A 24089-nucleotide genomic window follows, 5' to 3' on the forward strand; every position below is an offset into this window, starting at 1 on the left:
GCTATGACAGACATTTTTCTTTTAACAACACAGTAAAAAGTTTTGTCCAAGGACCAGTTAAAATTTTAAGTAGAAGGTCGGTCAGCTAAAGACCAAAGAATGGAATCTATATTTAATACGTAATTTAATACGTCACTTATCAGTTGGAGCTTTTTTAGAAAAAAGTAATGCATACTAAAGAGATTTTATTATACGGAAATTCAATATATTACAAGCTCAGGCTAGAGGGCCCCAATAAGTTTGGATCTATTTAATAAAAGTTAACAAGAATAATATGATACATAAAAAGATACGGAGTAGAGCATCTCAACTTAAAAACCTTTTTCTTTTATAATAAACTATTTATAATTTAAATTGCCTGTAAGTCTTCTACATACTTTTAATCTTTTTACTTTCCCAAAAAAGGATTCAAGTTTTTTAAGACAATTCACTTACGGAAAATAATTTGTTCATTAACAAGAAGTATTTTAGTGCGCTGTTTTTTTGGCTTATCCAAAACCGCTGACAATTTTCTTCAGTGATAATTTGATCTACTTGAAATCAATAAATAGAGTTTTTAATTTATAAAAAAATTAAAAGAAAATGAAATAAACTTAAAAGTGCAACTTTGTTAAAGTTAAAATTTTCACCTTTATTTCTTTGGCTAAATAATAATAAAGTTTCTTATAAATGAGTTAAAAATTATATTTTTTCTAGATGTTTAGATTAAGTAAACGATCTTTTTATCAGAGATAAAATTAAAAAATTTCAAAAATAAAAAGCCTGTGTGAGGACCTTCGCTAAAATTAGTAGCGATTTGAAATTCGTACTGCTCAATGGAAGTTGCGAGACCCTTTGACACAATAAAATATTTAAGCGGCGAAATGTTAGAATCTCAGTGAAATTCTTACTTACAAGAAGGCTTTAAACGAAATAAATATTTTTATAAACTAAAGAAAGTTAAAGAAACCTGATAGAGTGAATGTTTGAAAAACTTGTGATCGGGCTTTCGAAACTTTATGAATTTATTCGAAGCCAAGCAGATATAATTTGAAGGAGAAGTCGCCTGTAAATGCTCATCGCCAAAACATCTCTGATAAATAGACAGAATTCCATATTCGTGAGGAATTTTAATTCTTATAAAAACGTTAATTATTGATTATTGTTTAGGCTAATCTTTACTATAGTAGTGTGCTTTTCTTTAAATGAGAAGTTAACGGTTTAGTATAGTTTTTTTTGAACAATATATCGTCTGTTATTGATTAGTTTGTTTTTGTTACAATGCTATTAACGAGTTGTAAAAAATATAACAAATTTTTCTTTAAATAAACAATTGAATTCTTTAGAAGTAAGTCTTTTTTCAAAGTTGACTTGTTTAAAAAAACATAAAATAAACGGATCTAAAGTTAAATTATCCCTCCTCCGCAAATGCGTATGAGCTTTATTATAAAGGTGGTTTTGTTATTATTAAAAATATATAAATTTTAAAATCATGAGTTACAGGGATTAATAAATACGTTTACCCCTTTTAAAAAAATCCTTATAACAGCAAAGACGGATTATTTTTACCACAAATTTATATAGAGAGAGGAGTGTGGCGGTAAGCAAGCGCATATCAACGGCTTTTTCTCCTTTCACAAATCCGAAGTAGTTCACGCAAAAAATTCCTCCGTCGCTTAGAAGACTCTTGAGTATAAAGTTTCTTTCACGAAATAACATATAAAAAGATAGATATGTAAATAAATATTTATTATGGTTTTTAGTATCTTTACTATAATTTAATTTTTTTAATTATAAAGATTAACTTAACTTTTTCCTAATAAAAAATTTTTTTTAAACTTTTATAAATTCATATTTTTAAAAACAAAACTAAAAAAACCCTGATAGCCGATAAAAATTCTCTAGTGAATAAATTCGGAGGCACGAAGCCACCAGAATAGACATCATGAAGAATTAAGTCATAACGATTCGTTTCTGCTTCCGGCCTTCTAATCCACTTCGCCACATCTTCAATATATATTCTAACAGAACTTTTTGTTGGTATTAATATTTTCAACTAGATTAAAAGTAATATTAAATTCGCACGCGGCATCTTTTTTGAAAAAAGAAAAGTAAGTGGTTGCAAGATCAACGATGCGAGGATCCAACTCGACGACGTCTACCTGAAGGCCTTGTCTTTGCATAAATCCCGCCACAACACCGACACCCAATCCGCTAATAATATTTAAGCGCGATGTTAAATTTTAAATTAAAAAATTTTTACATAGAAAGAAAACGCTGCGGAGATCGATGAGCTAAATAGAGAGATTCTTGAAGATGGAAGATTGAAAAGGCTGACAACTTATAAAAAAAATTAGAAAAAAAATCATGTATAAAAATTTATAAAGTTCACAAAAATTAAGTAAAACAAGTTATTTATGGTGAACACCTCAGCTAGACTAAAGTAAATCTTATAGTTAACACTAAGTTAGACAAAAACATAAAAACTTGGTAACTTCTGCCTAGTGGTACTATTAATAAAGTTTAAGGGCGCTTAAAGCTATTACTAACTTTATTTTTTTATAAAAATAAAATTTTTTCTTACTAAAATAAGAATAACAACAAATTTATATTAAAAAATAAAAATAATCAATAATAAAATTCAAATAAGAAGTTTTTTTATTATAAAATAACATTATAATATGTAAATGATAAATTCTTATAAAACTTTTTCTTTATTTAACCCATTAACGAAAACTAAATTAGTTGAGGAAACCTGTAAATTAACATACTCTCCACCAATGTGAGAGTGGTCGACTTTTAATAGACGAACAGTGAAATTGTCGTGCAGAAATTGAACGACTTTCAAGGAAGTGTCCTCCCCTTGAATGTCAGCCAACACTCGGTAATCGTCTTGAAAGCCCTCACAAATATAAAAACTTAAAAGGTCGTATATTATAAAAAAAGATTGAAATCTATATCAAGTTAGCAAGAAACCTGAAATTTTTTGAAGTAAATATGAATGCTGGCGAGTAAAAAAAGTATAGTTGTGAAAGTTAATTCTAATAAATAGTCATCGTCAGGATATATGATTTTTTTATTCATTTTTACTTTTATGTTTTAATTCGAAGAGGACTCCAGTGAGAGATAAATAGCCGAGGCAGTTAAAACATGTCCAGACAGAGAATTGCGAGGTAAATGAAAACAATAGTGTCCTCTTTACCAAAAGAAAGAAGGCGCAACAAAAAAAAAAACTTGTAGTAATAAGAAAGTGCTGAAAATTCTTTTGGGTTTTTGCTTTCTTAGTCATCATTATATGGGCTCTTCTTAAAATCAAAAACTGCATTTTTAAGTAATAAAAATTATAGTCATTAATATTAATCTAAATAGACAAGCTTACCATAGAAGTGGAAAGAAGAGGACAAATTGTAACCAGCCCTAAAAAGAAGACGCCTGTTGATGGGTTTCTGTAAAAGTTAAAAAGTTCACTGAACTTAGTGAAAGCCACGAAGAAAAATGTCCGAAAAGTTCCAATAAAAATCAACCAAGCACCTGCCAAGTAGATTAACTAGTTCTTTTAAACTTAATAAAGTTTAATAGAACCTAAATAAACGGACAAAAACTCGAATCTTCCGTTTGACTTTCTCTTCCAGTATAATGCCAATAAAGCTAACATTAGTGAGATTTCTCTCCAAAGAGATAAAGTTGACTGGTTTGCAAAATAGTTCCCGTAAAAAGGTTTTGCTAACTTGACCTTGAGATTATCCTCATTTATATTTAATACATATATTCATGTTTAATAAGTAAAGTAACTAACGAGAGTACTAATAGTAGCAAGTATTAATTTCTCACTCTACACCTTAGAGCTTAACTACTTTTTTACAAAAATATATAGTAAAGCTTATCTAAACAAATTCGGTACCACACTCAAAAAGATCCATAAGTTAAATAGTATATTCAAGACTTCAGAGAGTTGCTTTGGTAAACTTAAAGATGAAAACATTAAATAAACAAAGTGGGTAATTGTTGCTTTTACTATTGTCTCCACCCGAAAATCTTTATTTCTTTAATAAATTTCGTTGTATTAATGTTTGACTAATATAAGCCTTAAAATGTGAGGTTTTTAATGTATTTAAAAACCGTTTTAAACTACTATTTTTTATGCGTGCCACGCAAATTTCTGTCCTGCTTATAAGCGTCTAGTAAATAAAAGTTAACTTATATAGAAGTGTTTCATTAAGAAACTGATAAGTGTATGAAACTAATTTAGGTTGGACTAAACAGTGAAAAAACCCAAACTTATAAATAATTTCTTGCCTTAAAAAGTTCAAGTAAAGGTCACAAGATATCTTAGTAAATTACAAAAAAAAAATTTCTTAATTTTTGTTCTAATTTTAAATCTACTAATTCCCCTCTGCACTAATAACTCTTGCTTTATCTGATCTAAAGCTTTTTAGATGCTAAAACCGTTTATTATTTCAGTGTAAACAACTTCACTTTAAAACTTTGGAGCTTTAAAAATGGTAGATCTAAAGCTTCATGACCAGTAGGATAACTAAATTAACATTTTTCGAGTGTTACTTATTTTAATTCTACCAGAGTAAAACCTTTCACTCTCAGATCAACTAGATAAGGTTGTACGCACTCATTTAATGGCTTGTATTGCTTTGTTATGTATCTAACAAATCTTACACCATAAAAATTTAATAGCTTTGGAAATTAATTCAACATTGGGCTAACCAGCTAACTTTAGCTTTGTTAGGTTTCCCACTACACATAAAGTGGACGCCCAATTTAAGGAGGGAGAAAATAATTTATTAAGGTACCGAGTTCTAAAAAGCATTGATTAGTATTAACTAGGTGCGTTCCAAAACTATGGGGGCACTTCTCATGACTCATAGTTTGAGATTGACGTAATAGTAATGGCATTATTGGCTTCATCCCTTGGAGCCTTTTGACTAACTTTAACTTAGTAATCTTAGTAATGTGCTAGGCTTTAGCGTATAAGTGTGTATTGTGCTGTTGAGCTAACTGACGATTGGTTAGTGTCCTTTAAAGTATTTGCAACTTATATGTCTAATACAACAATGTTATTTTACATGTTTGAGCCCTTATGAGATTAATACAATAGTGGAATTATTTTAATAAAACTCTTTAAGTGTTTGTTAGCAATCCTTTAGAGTTTTATTTTAATATGTGTTGGTATCGGTTTTAATTTGAGTTTTATTCGATTATTAAACCCTGCAGACGACCAGTTTTAAGACAAAGAAAGACCAGTAGGAGAAAAATACCATAATTCTTATATATATATATATTGTGCCCTTGTACAATAGTCATACACTAAATTATTAGCACTTATGGTAATTTAGTCTAAAGGTGCATCGAAGCAAGTATTAGCATGTTAAGCATTAAAGATTGGTATATCGAGGAACCCTTAAAACAGTTGTTATCTAATATTTACTAGTCTCCGCTGCCCTCAACTTTTTAATCACGTTTAGCATTCAAATTTGTCTTCTGTAGAGTACCTACTCTAGGCTTTCTTCTAGGTACTAGCATTCCTCTTAGCCACTGTTGGAACATTATGCTCGCCAACAATCTTTTATGACAGCAGCATAAGGCTCTTTTTTTTTAGTCATTCTTTTGGGGTTAAGAAACCATTTTTTTCTAACCACCTCGAGGTACCATTCGGCGATCCTTTAAAAGATTCATATCAGCGGCGTAGTAGGAGCTTTGAATGGAGCTCGACCTGTTAGCTATAATAGAAGCTCTTAAACTAGTTTGTACATTTTTAGTAGTGAGGATTCCTTGCAACGTTCCTAGGCTACTTCGTAGAGTGACCGAATAATATCGGCTTTTTACATGCGCACCTTCATGGCTAGTATTCCACAACGAAATACCCAGAGTGGCGACGAGGCATAGTGAATTACTGTGGGTGCCAACCTAGGTTAAAATACCATCTAATTCTAGGCCCACTTGTTTTGGGTCTTGTCACCCTCTACTTATTTTCAGTTTTAAGTTATTGCTGCTCACCTTGTCCCTGTAATATAAAAACCCTAAATCATGGTAATGGGATCTACCTGAGATTAAGCTTTGAGTTGAAGTTTTGTATATACTGAGGCTAGTTTTACGTGCGATGACTGCGGTAGAAATATCTGCTAATAAATTGGTAAAACTGTTATTCCTAGAATGGCATTATCACAGGTAATGGCTGTAATAGCGGAAAATACATGTATACCCAAAGTAGAAATAAATGTATAAATATGATTTGGTCAATATATTTAATACTAAGTAATTAGGCTCTCCGTTTATACTACAACACGCTCCACGCAGGATGCAGCAAGAAAAAATAAATACTCTACTACGGGGCGTGCTATCTCCATTTATATCCATAGACATGCTAAATTAATAGACGCACGTTTCAACAAAACCACCATGGCACCTAAAGCCCTTCGGTAGGTGACATCTTCTCTGTTTGAACAGGCCTGTTTAAGTTTCGGAGCATACCTATACTAGTTCCACTGTTTCTGTTGTCCTAAATTAACAACTTTTGCAGTTTCTATTCTCATTTTTGAGTTTACTCGGTCACTGGACATTGCCTACTAAGACCTACTCTTCTTAGAATTGGTCAGATAGAACTCTTGAACCCTGGGGTAAAATCTTAGTGACAACCGCTGTTAATACTACCAATTCTAACAATCCTCCGCAGCTAAAAGCTTTTGTTGGAACAGGTTAACTTAATGAGGGAGGAATATAACACTATTACTCCATTATTAAGTCATTCGTAATTCTTTTCTAATTGTAGGACTTAAAGCTGCCTTTGTTATAGACCTTCTTAGTGTTCCATAGTTCTATTATAAAGTAATTCAAGTTAGTTACTATGTATTAGTATGTATGTTTAATTCATCATTTCATTCCCTGCATGTGCATTTGAGGCCCGTTGGCTGTGGCGGCATTACAACTCGGCATAACAAATTGCTGGGGCTGTTAACCGACGTCATCATTTTATATGCTACGATACTCTTCATGAACACATTGAAATTGCGTAGCTCAGACTTATTTAAAACCGCACTTGGTGTCGAACTTATGTACCCTTATAACGGGTTAATCGCACTCAACTGTGGGCGACTCTCTGGAGTTGCAGTTAATTTCGACAACCACTACTGTTTACGAAATTGTCAGAAACCCCGAACTGGCATTAGATACAGGAACTTCCTTATGACCTGGAAAGGCGCGCGGCGACCGCTTTTATTATATTAATTAAAGTTAAAGAAAGACGGAAGCAAGCGGGCTAAATATAATTTATAATTTAATTGTATATGTAATCAATAATACTAACCAGAGAATACCGAGTATTTGCAAAGTTTTAGGTTCTTTTCATAGTATTAACTGTCTTACTTTAAACCCACGTGCACTTCCCCTAGGCTATAGTCCGTGTACCTGTAAACCTTGTAATTGTTTACTTTATATCTTCGATATCTTTCAATATTTAATTGTTTTCTCATGCGATCTATACTACCTTTATTTAACTTCACAATAATGGATCTTAAAGAGTGCAGGGTAACAGGTCTGCAAGCTGAAAAATTCAACATACATTATTTAGTACAGATGATTTGTTAAACTTTTTCCTTTTACTGTTATTGCAACGAAATCATTCTCAATATTACAGTTATATTTTTAATTAATTCCAAAAGTATATATTACTTAGATGTTAATAATCTAAAAATTTTATATGGTCCAGCTCCTCAGGGAGTCGACATTTTAACTTATAGCAACAGTTAAAAACGGGTAATTTAACCCAAAAAATAATAATAAAAAAACATATACACACACACAAGCACTAAAATACAGAGACTCTTGAATTTCATAATAATAAAGGATGCTCATAATTTTAGTTAATAATAACCAATTATATGGTTTCTTAAAACGACTTAATAGAAAGTGGGGAAAAGTATATAACAAAATAAATAACTTGGAGAAATAATTTAACAAAAATTTTATAATTTGGTGGGAAAAAATCATTTTTTATATTAATAATACTAAATTTACTCTCCTGCAAAGGGTGTAAATATGGATTAAAGACTGGTTAATACTGTAACGAACCCAAAAAGAAGAAACGGAAAACAGATAAAAAGGATAGGGCTGCTTTTCTACTAATTTAAACTCTTAATGCAAAGGTCACAGGCCTTTAACATCCACGCGGTATAACTGCAAACCGCACATGCACCAATTTAACTAGAGTGCCTCCAGTGTATCTGCAGAGAATAAAGTTTATAGTCATTAGCTAGATTTAGACTAAGTGCTTGACCTCAATAAACAAGCGAATTTAGTTACTGCTCCAGGTCTTCCACTACACCGGGTTTGGTAAACCAAATGAAAACTCGCGAACACTCAGACATTATAAAAGCTGTAACCAGGTTTTCAAAATAGCTTTTAAACTTCAAATAAAATTTAATATATCCATTTTATTTATTATTATAAGCAATAATTTCTAGTTTTGGCGTAAAAATTTACGAAATTTTTTTTCTTTAACCTTTATAGTAGGTAAAAATATATATAACACAAAACCAGAACCCCCACAGATTTACTAAGCAATTTAAGCATTGAATGATTTATAATGCACAGCTGTAGCCCCACTATTTCAGTTGTTTATTTAATTTCCCTCTGCGCGTGGTTAAAAAACCACGCAAATTAACTAAAGGCATCTCCTCGCAAACTATTAATAACCTTAACGCGTACTTATATTACTAACTAGGTATTTTTTTTTGATTTGCAATTTTACATTCATATAGCATTTAGCTCACATAATTATTTTTAAAAATTGAAAGACACGCTGATAACTAATAAAAAGTTCTTGAGCATTAGCACGGAATTTAAAATGGAAATAGATGATAGCATATGCTAACCCTGTCTCTTTTGGTGGAGGTTTTTAGTAGTTAATTACCACTGCAGACCGAAAGGGGTAAAATCCTGCTATGATCTTTTTGAAGGAGATCAACAACGTTATGTGTCTCAGAACTTTAATATTATTGCATATGACTAGAGCACTTTAATGCTTGTAGAACTAAAAATATGACGTATTCCGACGAGAACAAACCCACGTGTTAAACCTCAGTTCTGTAAATTTAAGAACTGTTCAAGTAAAAAACCGAGCTCAATAATATAAAGTTGCGAGGTCTTCTATACCCCGTTTTACAACAGATTTATTAAAAACCGTTTTCTTTTGAGTTCCCCTCTTTTTACCAAAAATGCTGGTTGCTACTTCTAAGCTATCTAGAGACGATATTCAGGATATAGGGAGCGTTAATCGTTGTGATCAATCAATTGAACTTGCGAGTATAGGTAGTAGATTAAAGAGATATATCGATGCAGTTAAAGCTTGTCATCTTCACGAGTTGGAACACGTTAAGGTATTTCTTTTCAAACTTTATTAAGCGCTTTTGGAACAAAATGCAACATAGAATTCTCATCGGGAGCAAATTGAAACTTTTACGAAGGAAAAACAATCTGAAATTGAAGAGCTTCAAAAGAAGTTATACCTTTCTGTAACGAAACGAAAAACTATTTGCGAAGAGCTTGGTTAAACAAATTGCTTTTTTAAGTTGTAATATATAACTTTTTTTATTTTTTTTAGAAAAATATAAAAAAAAATTACTCGTTGCAGAAGAGGAATTGACGAATAATAAAAAAGCTATGGAGTCTTCTGTACTAAGTTTGCATCGAGAAATTGAAGTTAAAAATCAAAAAGAGGCAAAACTCAAAGAAAGTTTGGAAGTATTACTTCTACTTTTTAATTAGATTACACTTTATTAATACCCTTATCTTTTAGGAAAGCTTGACTAAGTATAAAAATATTGAGAATGAACTTCAAACGTGCACCAAAGAACGGTGTGTTTTAAAAAACGAAGTCATAAGATTGCAGAAAGTCACTGAAGAGTTCAGCAAAGAAGTTGTCTGTTTGAAAGAAGATCAGAAATTGAAAAATAAAGAGAATATGGAGCTTCGAAGTAGATTAGAAAAAGCTAACTCGGAAAAGGAGAGGTTACTTCTTATAGTTGATTTATAGCATTGTTTGTCTTTTTTTGTAAGCTTATATTATTTAAACACTATTTTGTGTAAATCTTTATTGTTAGTTTTACATTTCTATAAGTTGTAAGTGATACTATTTAATTCACTATTATAAAAGTTGAATTGTTTTATTGAATATGTTTATACCTTGTTTAACATAATTTCTCTTAATACGTCATTCTTTCAAGTATATAAGGTTAAGTTTAATAATAAAATAAAATTTATATTTTCCAATTTTTTTTAATGTTGACCCAATTCGTGAACTTAGAAATCATATGCCTTCAATTTTTGATTTTACTAATTAAAAATTAAATGGTATTTATAATTCCTATATTATTTTTGTTATTTGTAGTTGTATTAGTATTTTTATACTAAGAAGTTTATTATTTTTTAATTTTTTTTTCATTTTTTAATCTTGTATGTCAGTTAATTATACATCCTACCTCGTTGTCATGTTTATGAAGTCTGTTGAAATTTATACTTTCTTTATATTCTATAGTTGCTTGTACTTTTATTAATATATTTAATAAATTTCTTCCAGCTTTTGAATTATTTTAATTAATTTTTTTTAAAAAATAAACTAGACTTCTTTTCTTTTCCGTCGCGTATATATTTTATTTGATTTTATTTATCAAATTCTTACTAATCAAATTATTTTATATTAAAAGTTTATGAATAAGTGATTTTTATCTTTTTTTTAAGTTAATTAACCTTTTGGACGATGTTGTTTATCTCAACATTTTATTAACTTCATTACTTTGATTACTTCTTTGGCTATTATTAATATTATTACGCTCGATGTTTTACTAAATTTTCAACCTTAACATTTATAGGTTAATTATTTACTTTTTCTATTATAAACCATACATTTTTTTACTTTTCTTTTTATGCTGTTTGTAAATGTACATCATAAAGTTTCTTATGAACTTGTTTAATTCGTTTTAGTAATTTTTTTATAAAATTATTTCTTTTGAAAATTGAGATTTATATTAGTAATGGTTATATACATGAATTTATTCTTATAAATTTAATATTAACTTTTATATATATATTCGGTTGGTTAATTCTTTTTTGTTAAACTAATTTTATAATTGTTTATTTATTTATAAGAGAACTTGATGAATTAAGAAATAATATGTGCTCTCTTCAATGTGCCGAAGTTGAGAAAGTTAAAAGGGAAATGGCTATTGAATATAATGTTAATATCTTTCTATTTTCTATTAATATAGTTTACTCGTTTATCCTTTTGGTTTATAAAAAATTCTTTTATTTCTTTATTTATATCACTTTCTTTTGGTTTTAATTTCAATACTATAATGATATTTTTGTTTATTGAGGTTTTACATTACAACTTTTTTGTTTATACTCATGTATTTTTTATATTTGTGTAAGTTTAAAATTATAATAACACCTTTAAGTAATAAACTATTTTGATAATAATTTATATATGAATTTTCGTTAGCATAACTGCTTTTAAGCCTTTTGCATATATGAATTCCATCTTCTGTGGGAAGTTTAAAGTCTTTTTATTGACATATTTTATTAGCACCAATAAAACTTGCTTAAATTTGGTTTAGATTATTATTTCTTTACGTGTAATTATTAAGATTTTTTAACTTCATATTGTAGTACATATAATTTGTGTTGTAGTGTACTTAAAACTTATGAAGTTTTTTATTATTGCTTGTGTGGTTATTGAAAGACATTTGTTTATTACTGATTTTAAATTACTTGTATTACATGTTAATCAATTGTATACCTCTTGACTCAAATTTTTATAGTAGCGCCTGCTTTATCTTTAAATATTTTAAATTTGACAGGCTCGTTTAGAGAAAGCGCTTCTTGAAGCTAAAGAAATTAGCACAAAAGGTTATTTTGCTTTTTTAGTTACATGAAAATCTCTTGCATTTTTAGTTTAGAGCAACTTTTTGGTTCAGCATTCTCCGTTTAATTTAAATTTGCCAACTATAGAAGGAGTCGAATTAAAAAGTTTTTTTGCTTAAAATGATTTAAGTGCGTACTTACAACACTCTAGCTATTATATAATATGTAAAACATTCACAGTAAATAACATATAGTATGAACTTAAAAAAGAATTTGTTACAGTGGAGATAGTGCGTGTTTGCGGGTAAATTATAACTTATATAAGAGGTAAGTTATATTAATTTTCAAATAGTATTAATAGTTACTATACTGAAAAAAGTAATTTTTGTTTTGCTTTCTATAGCTTGTTTTAAATGAAGCCCTTATTTTTGCAATAATAAAAATAAACTTATCCATGTATTAATGTATTGAACATAAGAAGCAAATATTTTTTGAATTAGTGTTGTTTATTTAAGTTGTTATACGGTTTTATTAGTAATATATGAAGGATGTGACTTATGGATTATGAATGATCTTTGCATTTTTTTTCCAAGATTTATTAACATAAGAATATTTAAAGAAGAAAGCAAAGCGTTAATAATTTGTTTAGCTACTATTAACAAATTTAAACTTGATAGTTGCGATTACTTTTTGCTAACTCAATATTTTGATAATGATTTACTCATAATGCAGCTATTTAATAACTTACTAAGTTTGTTTTTACATAAAATTAGTTTTTAATGAGGTTTTTAGAAAAGGTTATACCAATTTTGTTAATATTATAGCCTGTATACGTAATGTATTACTCAAACCCGTTGCTACTTTAAATGTAAAATTTTATAATGTTATTGGGTGTTTAATTTAAAAGCGTTCAATCGACAAAAATTATATCGTAGCAACTGTGACAAATGTCTATTTTGAAATACTTATATTTTGTATGGAAGACATTGAATTTAGTTGTAGATAAAAGCAATGCATGAAAATATGTCGCTATAAGCAAAGCAATAATTTTTTAATATTTGTAATTTTTTTATTATTTTTTTGAATATGAATTAGATCTAAAAGATATTCGAGAGAATCTTGCAAAAAAACACGAGGAAGAACTCGACCTGCTTAGAAAAAAGTTAAGTACTAACGAGTCCCTTTTTAAAGAAAGCACTGAAAAGTTGAATTTGGTTAACTTAATATTTATTATATTTTTCTTATAATTTTTTAATTTTCTTTTTACTTTTATTCATATTAAGCTAATTATTTCGTTCTTTAGTACTTTACTTAATTTATTATCGTAGCATATATTTTTATTAATTTTTTAGTTTCTTATATCTCATTTTCATTTTATGACTGTTTTTTTTTATAATTTTTAAGGTCAGCGAAACCAACGAATGTTTGCGGAAGGAAATTCAGTCGCAACTTATTGAAAATGAGAAGAAAGAAAAAGAGTTCGAGGTTGTGAAGAAAGCGCTGATTGAAGAGAAAAAATGGTTTCTTTTATTCTATAACTGTTCAGCGTCATTATATGGCATATTTAAAAATACTCAGTTAGAACTTTTATTCAAGAACCTTTTTTTTACTTTTTTAAGTAAAAGTGCTCTCATAAGCTATATTATTGACTTGGTTTTTATCTTTTCATATGATAATATCTTATTTTTATATACTAACATGCTAATTATACTTTTTACAAAATTAAAGTAACTTCTTTTTCAATTTTTTATTATTAACGCATTACTGTCTTTTCGGCGTTAACTTTAAGTACACGCTTTTGTTATACTTTAAAGTATTATAAATGAAAAGGTATACTGAACTCCAGAAAGATTACGACGCTCTTGTTAAAGAGGTGCAGTAATGTATATTTTTCTATATCTAATTTTTATATGCATTTATATCTTTTTATATTACGAAAATGTTTAAAGAATGAGGCGTATAAGCGATTGCTTGCTGATGTTGAGCACAATAATGAAATTCTAACGGAAGAGCTCGACTACACCATGAAAATGATTGAACAAGAGGAAAGGAGAATGGGTATCACATTAACGGTAATTATAAAAATACATGAGTAGATGACTAGGTGTAATTATTAATGCATTTAGAAGAGCAGTCGTAAAATTTTAATATACTAAATGTATAAGTAATGCTAGCTATATTCTTACGAAGTAGTAGTTTGTTGGGGTAAGATATAAGAGATGTTGAGGACTGAAAAATATATTTTAAATATTGAAAATCTTTAATGAAACCATATAATAAAAACCTCCCAGTAAAATTTCTTAAGTATATATACAACACTTTATTAATGTATTTTACAAACAAGGACGCGCGGACAGACGAACCAAATTATAAGAGAAAAGTTTTAGAAGTTCTTCCAATTGGTAATATGCAGCAGAATTTATGCGAGGTCAGCCAATTGCCACCTCTTAAGGTTTCTTTGCTTTGCTTTGAAGTTAAAGACGTATTTAATAGTATTAGTTGATAGATATATACGGAAGAAAGTTTGGCTTAGATATGATTAAAAAAAATTTTTTTTTGAGTAGAAATATAATTTTAATTAAAGTAAATTAAGCCGATGTATTGGTAGTTAGTACACTTAGTTATATTATTAATTTATCATCTTTACGATAGGGCTTTTAAAAAAATATATTTTTAACTATATACATAATTGTTTACTATTAAAAATTTGTAGGCGAATATTGTCCAGCGCTCTCCTACAGTTACTTTAGAAGAAATTGATTTGTTTGGAAAACGTATAATACTAAGAAATGTTTCCAAGAAAAGTGTTCGTTTGAAGCATTGGAAATTGCAAACACGAAGCCCATCTTCTGTTAACGATGAGTTTATGTTCCAGGACGTCTTAGTGAGCGCAAATGTAATATTAATAAGGATGTGTAAGACATATTATATGAGGCCATCGTGCCGCTAAAATAGATATTTACTGTTAATAATGTTGAAGGAGATAAACTTTGTACTAAAAAATTGTTGTATATAGCGTATTGTTATAACCACTAATTTTTTTATATGCCGGTTTGAGTTTCTGTTATATATATTCAATGCTAATATGGTTGTATATCTCTGCATGCAAGCCATGTGTTAATAGAACTTTAATTACTTAAAGGGGAGAATTGCCGTTTATATAAATGAAAAAGACAACAGCAGACTAAATAATTATCAGCAGAAGTATTCTCTTGTTTTTAATTGGCAAAGCACTACCGCATGGATATGCGAAAAGGGATCGTTATTACTCTTACAGGTATAACAACTTATAATATGTTTAGTTACGTGCAGGCATTGCGCATTTCTAATTCTTTTATATTTTTTTATTATTTTTAACTTATTTGCATCCAACTGAAAAAAGGATAACGAAGTTGTGTCCCGTGCAAATTTTGAGTGTTCATCTTCATTAAAACGCATGAAATCATTTTTTTTTCGCAGTTAAAATGCTAATAAATACTTCACTTAATGCCTTTTTGTACTATTTATAGAGCTGATTATCATGCCAGCGCACAGCTTCTTTCTCTGTTTTAATACATAAATCATAAAAAATTGTTTTGCGAATGATGTATTCGCGTTTTATTTATTAATGGGGAAACAGTATTTCAGTATAGATAAGGAAAAGTATATTGACAGTTTGAATCAGTAGCGGCCACCTGCTAAATCTCCAAATCAAACAAAAAAACCAAACAAATTTTATAAAGTAAAGAATTAAGCAGGTGTTATAAAATTTTTAAGAGAAAGTAAAGTGATTGTGTTAAAAAGATATAATTTTATGAGGTAGTTAGAAATAATGGGAAATAATTATTTCTTGATGTGTATAAAGAAGAAAAATGCTTCATTATATAAAACTTTTGAACAATAATTACGGGCAGTATAAAAATTAACCAAGAAACGAAAATGTATTAAGAAGGTATAATAAAATCACAACTAAAAGGATTTTTTAGGTTACTTCAGTTAAATCTCAAAAGTAAGGAAATAGACTGAGAGGAAGCAGATTACGGCAAGAAGGTCATACTTTATCTAATGACATCATTGCGGCAGTATGCTTATATAATATTAAACTTAAGAAAAGGAAAAAACAAAGATTTATCATCATGTTCACTTAGTAAGCATTAAATTGAAACATATTAAAATAATACATAGTAATATACTATGAAATGAATAAAATTAATAAATAAATAATTCCAAATATAGTTCAGTTAGGCACTTTTTTTCAAGGTGTCCATTTAGCTCCGTGTCTTCTTCGCTAAGTTAATAGTTATTGGTGAGTAGGGCATACATACCTTTATATTCTAAAGATAAAAAAATACACAGTAAACCTAATTATAAAACTTTTGTTGGAATATTCTTTAAACATAAAAGTTGGGTCTTTTTGTCAAATATGAATAATTTGTAAATATGGATTCGCCCTACCCTCGCTTCTACTATTTAGCTCTTCTACCTTCTCCACGCCTTGTCCCACCTCCAGAGGTTCGTCTCTACGTAACAAAGGTAACTCAAGGCAAAGTTAAAAGGTTTTGAGTTAATAACATTCTTGTTTATTCTTATTAAAAGTGCTAGAAAAACAAAACTTAAACTTACTACCAAATGGTTTAGTAAGCTGAAGGATATTAATACACAGCAAGTATATAATAAATACACAGTAACCCTTTTACTAACTTATATTAAGAACTCAAACAAATTAATTAAATGCACGGCCGACTCTGTTTTACGGACAGGATCTACAAAAGTTTCCTCTTTCAAACTCGAATTTTTATTTTCGTCAAGGTATTTCATTTCGTCAAGAGGAATTTTAGCTTAGTTAAGTCTCAGTTAACCCAGAAGAGGTTGAAAATAGATTTTCATGCACGTTCAAAAAGTTTCGTTAACTTAAAACCCCATCAATAGTTGGTAGCTCTCTTACTTCAGTATTAACCTTACAAAATATTATATTTTTATAAATAAACAGAATGACAGAATTTGATATTATAGGTTTTTTGACTGTATTAATAAGAAATTTAATTATAATTTTAGCGAATAATCGTAACTTCTGCTTATTTGAACAAAGGCAAGAGTTAAGTTAAATTTACGGGCCAAGTAAGAATGTAGCGAGAGAATTCAAAGTTCACTTTAGAAAAAAAAGCCAATATTATTTGGTAGTGACTAATTATATAATCTTCAATTATAATATTTTTCTTTTTTAGTGTTTTAAGGACATTACGACGAAATTCTTTCTTTTCAGTCTTTGTATACTCGACTTTAACTACATTATAGTTTTTGAGATTTTACACTAATTATAATTTTGCTGAAAAAAAAGCTTTATTTTATACAACAATTAAAATAATAATATTTTTTGCTAATACGAAGTAAATTTTTTAATACTGGAGGAAGGCGCTTGACTCGTAAGCATAAAATAATTTTTTTAATGAAGGTACAAAAAGCCTTAACATAAGAAAGGTTTACTAATTATAAGTTAGGGTGCTACTTAAAATTTACTTTAGAAAACAGTAAAAACAGTAAAGGCAAAAAAAACTTTGTGAAACAATAGTAACACTGCTACTAGGTAATAATAGTAAGGATTACTGCTGATCTGCTCCCACCTCAAACTTTTTAATACTTGCTACAGAACTCGGCGATCGGTTATATTTTTATAAAAATTTTAAAATAAAAAGATCTATTGGTAAAAGGGAAGAAACAATTTAGTTGTTATTTTATAAATCGCGCACAAGCAGCTAAACGAATATATATATATATATATATAATAAATAGAACTTCTTATATTATATACTTAAGCGAAGTTAACGAAGTTAGAAAGCATAGCTTTAAGCCTAACTACAACTCGCTGTCGGCCTTCCTCGCAGTATACGTTCGTTAAAAGAGATCGTAATTTCAAAATAAAGGGAATTAACGAAAATTATAGCACAATAGTGTTATATAATGCATAAATTAGTATTAGCTTTTAATCTAGACTCAAAAAAAAATTAAAAAACTTAAGTTAATTTTTTATCTTCACACGCAATTTATATAACATTAGTTATAATAATTTTTTTATAAATTTACTTTTGTAAAGATATATAGGTTTGAACTGATAAAAATGTTAATACAAGGAATAGTGAGGAAATAGCGGCTTTCGTATGGGCCTCCAGCAAAATCAATCTTGAAACATTGTTCTACTGCATTCTACACAATCAATAATACTGGCTTTAATTAAGTTGAAAGTATTTAAAAAATTACTGGAAGATCCTGTTGGTAGCTAAAAGACAAAAATAACTTATGATCCTCGTTGGAGTACTTTCTACAATGAATTTATAAAAATCTTAAAAGTCTGTAGTTCGTTAATAAATATTAAAATTGAGCATTCCTATGATCTTTAATACTTTTTTAAACTACTATTTCTCCTAACTTGTTTAATGAATATTACTACTCAAGTTTTTTAAAGATTGTTAAGAACTTTTTTGATATTTAAAAAAGTTTTATAAACAACTCTTTACTTTACTTTCTAATATGAGGTTTTGTTATAAATAAAAACTTAAATATTTTAATAATTAAACGCTAATATGTATGGGCGAAATCTGTTGGTACCTACTATTTTGAATAAATAAAGGGGTATATATATTTAATTTTAACCTGATTTCCTTATAAATTTTCGACCTTTGCACTAAAATTTGTAAGTTAAACAGCTATAATTTTACAAACTCCTTACATATAATTTATTCTACCTTCGTTAGCGAAATTTTTAAATAAATATATTAGAAAAGGTATTATAACTTATGTAAACGTGTCTTTTAGGATATACTCTACATATATATCAGTTAGTACTAATCGTTTTGTTTTTAAAGGGATGAGACTAATAAATAACATTTTTTTTAAAAAATAATAACTAAAATATTTACCTCAACCACGGGAAATGTACTTCCACTATAAAAATTCTGGAAGTAATAAATCTTGGTTGAAGGAAAAAAAATCTCCATAGGAAAAAAGTTCTCTATTTTTTTTTGGTTTCTAGCTTTTCTCTTCTTTATTGTGTTACATTATCAAAAGTATTAACATCTTTTAATTTAAACATAAATATTAGAGCATTATTTTTTAGAACTAACTTTTATGACTAGCGAATTTGTTGGGGAGCAAGTTAACTAAAATTAATGTAGTGAAAAATAACTGGTTAAAAAAAAATTTAATCGACCAACAACTTAGTTTACACAGCAACAGTTAATCAAACGTTTATATCACAAAATTCTTTGAACTAAAAAAAACAACTTTTGGCGGTTTTTAATTAAAATATATTTTAATAGATAGAATACTACAATATTAAAAAATATGTATTTGCTACCCTTCCTTTTATTATTTAAGTTTATCTCATTATAAGTTATCTAGTCTTTTTACTTTAAATGTACACCTTTTTAATGCACGAGTCGTGGTAACCTGGACGCTCTTCAAAGTTCTTGCACAATTCCGCCCTTGAAAGTCCCATAATATGTCGTTTTATAATAAAATAACAACAGCAGAAAAATCCGCGCCAGGATGGACCTATGTGCAAGTAGATATTATAATTTTTAATTATGACAAAAAATTAAGAAAAATCGAGTTTCTATTTAAATTTTATACGATGAGGTCTTACCTACAGTAATTAGGATGTCAACTTAAAAAAAACCATTTACGTGCACGGATTTAATTGGGAACTAGTATCTAAAACCGTTGATAAGACCATCAACGAGTGCAAAAAAAGATGGGCGTTAATTCTGCGAGAAACCAGCCCCATAAAAGGGCCATGGTCGAAAGATGTTGGTTTATTAACATTAAATAAGCTATTAGAAGTAAGTAAATACCGTATATACGAAAAAGGACGATATAAGACTTCAAGAATTAAAACTTGACAACCCTTCCATGTCATGGAAAGAAATGGCTTTTTTTTTCCCTGGCAGAACTAATAAGCAATGCCGTGAAAGGTTGACGTTTACACATTTAAATACACAAAACATATTAACATACTCAATAAAAAAATACGCATGAGGTGGGTAAATTGCTTGTCTCCCAGCTTGAAAAAAGGCCCCTTTTCTCCTAACGAACAAGCACTTATAATTAAGGCTCAAAAAATTTATGGAAATAAATGGTACCAGAAACTATACCAATACTGTTCTCTGCTGATTTGAAGAAGCCAGGTCCCGTATATCCCGAGCTCTCCCTAATAGGTCTTTAACTTTTTATCTTGCCAAGTTACTTATAACTCCGATTATTTTAAAAAAAAGAGCTGAAAGTGATGTAAAAAACTGGTGGTATAATCGTATTAAGAAAAATAGACTCCGGAAAATGGAGCAGTATAGAAATGGCGACGAAGGAATTGTCACTTCAAATAACATTTTTAAAAAAAATCAGCAACTTGCAAAATTAGAACTACCATGCACTCCTAATAGCCTTTATTTTGTCGACTTCAAAGGAAATTCTGATTTTAAGTGGCAAGAGCTTTAATTTTATAAGTCACTCTTCTATTACTTTTAGATAAGGATGTTTGGAATACAAAGAAGGATATGTTAAACATAGATAGCATCGATAGCAATGAGTATAATTTACTTATCTTGAAAACGTAAATAAACTTTTAATTCTTTTTATTAAATAGCATTTTTGAAGAGAGTCAAAATGATAGAACAATTCCAGCTCCCCTTTCCTTAAATTTGGAAGAGCACTTCAATGTTACCCGTAAGGCTGAAAGCATCCGCTTCTATCCGAGGAGTGACAAAGCTGTGGATGATATATTTCATATTCAAAAAGTTAAAAATGCTAATCTTAACCTTTTTGAGACGCCCTCTATAAATTTTACGAATTCTTCAGAAAGTATGCTCTATTCAACTTATTAGAGTCGTTATTCATTACATATACATAAAGGTTATGACATGTTCGCAGCTGATTCCTTCTTTTTAGCACCAGTTGTTTCTACAAAAAAAAGCTTCCTTTTAAAGTAATACCTTCATTTTTTTAAGTAAATAAAAAAAAATTTGTTTCAAAGAATTTTGTTAATTGAAATTAAGTTATATTTACTTGCCATAATTAAAGTTTAACGTGTTTCGAATGAAATATGTATACTTGTTACAATTGGAGTAGCATCGACAAATTCATCACGACCATGGAAATTTTTTAAGCATCGCACTCATGAGGGAGTTGAAACCGGGCCGAGTGCTGTTCGACTTTGAATAAAGTTTGGCTAAAGAGAGCGGTTTATTAGCAAATAAAATACAGTTAAGTAGCGGTTCATTTGGGTCCCGCGCCCGCGAAGGTTGCCATCCGCATAGAAAGAAACAAGGACATTAAAGATATTCGGGGTTACAGAGAATTGCAAAGTGGACCCGAAACCTTCTCATCGATAGGGATTGGAGACTGCGCAAGTAGTGCTTTTCAGTAGAATGCTGAGGTAGCTTGCCACAATCACATATTGCGTAGGTAAAGCTTGTGGTTTTATATATTGCATTGTGAGGTAACTGACGCAGAGGGGGGCTAGGTATAAACTTTGACAACTAAAAATATGAATACTTATTTGCATGGTAGTAATAATAGTAGGTAGCTAGGGATGGATAGAAAAATTTTAGTTTCAGCCCACTATTGGTAATTTTTCTAAACATATCGCCTAAGAGGTTATCTCTATTTAAAATGTTATAATAAAAAGTTGAGAAGAAACACTGCGCTCTAAAAATTTGTTATTTGGTTTTAATGGTTTTCTTCCTTCATAGGGCTAATTTAGAAATAGATTCATGTCTCAATAAATCACCATGTTCCTACAAACACTTTTACCCTCATGATGTACGCCCTTGTTTACATCTCCTTTACACGAGGGCTACTTTGCTTATCCGGCCCTTGATAGCGTGAGGTCCGTTTATTTTATTAATAGTTAGGTAGTTTTTGATTCCTCTACACACTGAACTAAATTTTTATTAAATGTGCACTATATAGAATTAAGAAATTTACTTTTCAAAAAAAAATTGTATCTTTAATTCCAAGTAGCTTTCATGAAAACTAATTAAGAACGTAGGAAAAAGTTAGTGGACAAGCTGGTTAAACATTACGAACTGTAAACATATATAGTAATTTTTACACAGTAGATGCCATAAAATTTCGAAGGAAACTGTTATTTCTAGAAGAGCACTATCATGGATAATGGCTGTATAAAGCGTAAATATACATAATTTAGGTAGGGGGAATATTTTTTTTTATATTTATTGAATAAAGGTATATGTAGATATATACAGTAATTAAGCTGTCCTTTTACACCACAACACATTTTGTTAGGAAATAAAGAGCAAGAAAAGTTATTTATCCTTCTGAGGGCTTGTTTTTTCTATTTATATTACTGACATTCTAAATAAATAAATGATCGTGGCCTACAACACGCTAAAATAGTTTCTTCTTTATTATAAACACGCCTTAACAAAAATAACTTATAATATTTTAAGCGTTACACCCAAAACTTAGCTTAGACGGGCGGAATTTCACGGACATTAAGAAAATATAGAACTGTATATTTAAGAGTCATTTGATTCCTTTTATATTTGTCATTTATAAAGGTCTTTTGAATGGAGTCGACATTTCTGTCGGAGCACTTTACTAAGTTACTATATAAACGAGCCACAAGCGATTTAGCATATAACCTCAGCTAGCTAGTCTATCAGATAAGCATACCTCTTTAAAGCGGGACTTCCGGGTAAACACAAGGACTCTATCCTTAAGGTGGTGTTTTCAACTAAAAAATTGACGAGGAGCTCCTATTTTCGGTAATTAGAAGACTAACTCATTTCGGCCGCCTAAAAATATGTAATATGTGATGTATTTTATTAAGTACACGAGCAAAATAATTATCAGAAGTTAGATAAGAAAGCATAGTAAGTTTAGCAAAATTATTGAGTTTCAAAGGTCACATACAAAATGACAAGGGGGCTAATCCTTCTATCTAGAATGAACCTTTTTTAGCAGTGACATAATGGCATATTACGAATCGAACTTTAAAAGATCTAAAGCGACGATGTGTTTACGCACGAATGTCCTCCATGAACGCTTCCCCAGGGAAATTATGACTATTTAAAAGCTAGCCCGCATTCTTAGCATTTTGACCTACAGACTGCCGGAAGCTGAAGACGAAAGAACTATAGCGCCAGAGCTCCGCGCTCAAGAATTTATTTTATTTTTAATGGCTTGTGAAATAATCTTTTAAGCGTGGGCTTAATTTTAATATATTCAAGGAGAATCACTTATAACAACATTATTTTTAAAATAATTTATCAACATAAAATGAAAAGACTGTGCTCTAATTCTCATGTAGGCCATAATAGGACGCACGCACATATAATGTAGACGCAATTAGTTGTGTAGGGACATACTAGCTTTTAACACACAGCAGCAAATAGTATAGTGCTTAGAATACGACTTTGACTTTGACCGTTATTACCAAATTTTACTTTAAAGAATGTTTCCATAGAAACGATGCACCTCTCTTCTATTTCACAAACTCACCACCTGCTGATAGGATAATCGGATGCGCTAGATGATAAAGTTTTTACTCCACAATACGTTTCTTATTTCGTTTAACCTTTTGATATATATATTAGTTGTTTTTCTACTTACGGTCACTATTGTAAACACACAACCTAGGACAAAAGCCAGCAGGTTGCTCAGTTGTTTTTTGTATTGGCCCGGCTCGTAAACTTTAAAATTAGGTGGAGGTTTTTAACCCTTTCATGGTGCGAGCTTCGATTAAAAGCGTATGTTTTTGTTTTTTAAATTAAAGATAGAGGTATTGCTATATTCACATAAACAAAGTTTACAGACTAATGAATGAATTATCTACCTTACTTTCTAACTGGGGCTTAGATAAACACGTTATCAATTTTGAAAAATCTAATTTAACAGTTGAATCACTTTCCTTGTTAATGCTCAGAGTAAACAACCTAGTTATTCTATATAAAATTACATATTGTGAAAAATTACTAATATATAGGATTATGCTGGTCTTGGAGTAGTAGAGTTATCAGATAGGAGAAAATTATTTCAGCTCGTTAAGCATCTTAAAAGTGGAAATTTTCCTATTACGAATTTAGGGAAGGATGGCTCTAGAACAAATTTATTAGAGGGACAAAATTCTCATAAAAGTGTCTATTATTTTTAGTGTAATTTATTTCTTTTAACGTCAATTATAGTTCCCTACAGCCCTTTTTTGGACTCTTCTTTTCCTAATAATTTTGTACATGAAACTCCGTTTGATG

General features: G+C 29.5%; 2 protein-coding genes and 1 long non-coding RNA gene across 4 annotated transcripts; 1 reads left to right on the forward strand and 2 right to left on the reverse strand.

Moving 5' to 3' along the window:
* Window positions 1-177: 177 nt before the first annotated feature.
* Window positions 178-3718, reverse strand: LOC135121710 (uncharacterized). 2 transcript variants are annotated; one of them, XM_064045993.1, is made up of 14 exons: window positions 3562-3718; window positions 3453-3510; window positions 3359-3396; window positions 3070-3298; window positions 2956-3020; window positions 2735-2881; window positions 2243-2319; window positions 2065-2193; window positions 1859-2009; window positions 1549-1665; window positions 950-1072; window positions 775-832; window positions 436-530; window positions 178-246 (listed from the first exon to the last, which is right to left on the reverse strand). In XM_064045993.1, exons 3-14 carry the CDS (start codon window positions 3359-3361, stop codon window positions 217-219), a joined length of 1224 nt encoding a protein of 407 aa, XP_063902063.1. In that variant the 5' UTR covers window positions 3362-3396; window positions 3453-3510; window positions 3562-3718; the 3' UTR covers window positions 178-216. The 2 variants fall into 2 exon arrangements, with proteins under 2 accessions (XP_063902063.1, XP_063902062.1); XM_064045992.1 differs by having other exon boundaries at window positions 3359-3510.
* A 5464-nt stretch (window positions 3719-9182) lies between these two features.
* LOC135121707 (golgin subfamily A member 4-like) lies at window positions 9183-15310 on the forward strand. Its single transcript, XM_064045990.1, has 14 exons — window positions 9183-9365; window positions 9417-9534; window positions 9590-9729; window positions 9785-9996; window positions 11134-11221; window positions 11844-11892; window positions 12943-13061; window positions 13252-13367; window positions 13678-13720; window positions 13797-13919; window positions 14192-14299; window positions 14561-14743; window positions 14990-15124; window positions 15230-15310. The coding sequence occupies exons 1-14, from the start codon at window positions 9204-9206 to the stop codon at window positions 15308-15310; spliced, it is 1677 nt and encodes a 558-aa protein (XP_063902060.1). The 5' UTR covers window positions 9183-9203.
* Window positions 15311-19267: 3957 nt separating this feature from the next.
* On the reverse strand, window positions 19268-19902 carry LOC135121704 (uncharacterized). The gene is made up of 4 exons (XR_010279093.1): window positions 19837-19902; window positions 19674-19771; window positions 19466-19586; window positions 19268-19374 (listed from the first exon to the last, which is right to left on the reverse strand). It is a non-coding gene; the product is annotated as an uncharacterized LOC135121704 (long non-coding RNA).
* Window positions 19903-24089: the final 4187 nt, after the last annotated feature.

This window comes from Zophobas morio, unplaced genomic scaffold (assembly GCF_036711695.1).
Source record: "Zophobas morio isolate AGI-343-1 ecotype UQ-CSIRO unplaced genomic scaffold, CSIRO_AGI_Zmor_V1 ptg000673l, whole genome shotgun sequence".
NCBI lineage: Eukaryota > Metazoa > Arthropoda > Insecta > Coleoptera > Tenebrionidae > Zophobas > Zophobas morio.

Coding starts and splice junctions, on each gene's coding strand:
- LOC135121710 (XM_064045992.1), bottom strand. CDS start 3,634: ATGTTAGCTTTATTGGCATTATACTGGAAGAGAAAGTCAAACGGAAGA. Junction 3,299..3,358: donor CTCTTCTTTCCACTTCTATG/GTAAGCTTGTCT, acceptor TTAAAAATGCAG/TTTTTGATTTTAAGAAGAGC. Junction 833..949: donor TCAAACATTCACTCTATCAG/GTTTCTTTAACT, acceptor ATTGTGTCAAAG/GGTCTCGCAACTTCCATTGA.
- LOC135121707 (XM_064045990.1), top strand. CDS start 9,204: ATGCTGGTTGCTACTTCTAAGCTATCTAGAGACGATATTCAGGATATA. Junction 9,366..9,416: donor ACGAGTTGGAACACGTTAAG/GTATTTCTTTTC, acceptor AATGCAACATAG/AATTCTCATCGGGAGCAAAT. Junction 13,721..13,796: donor ACGACGCTCTTGTTAAAGAG/GTGCAGTAATGT, acceptor AAATGTTTAAAG/AATGAGGCGTATAAGCGATT.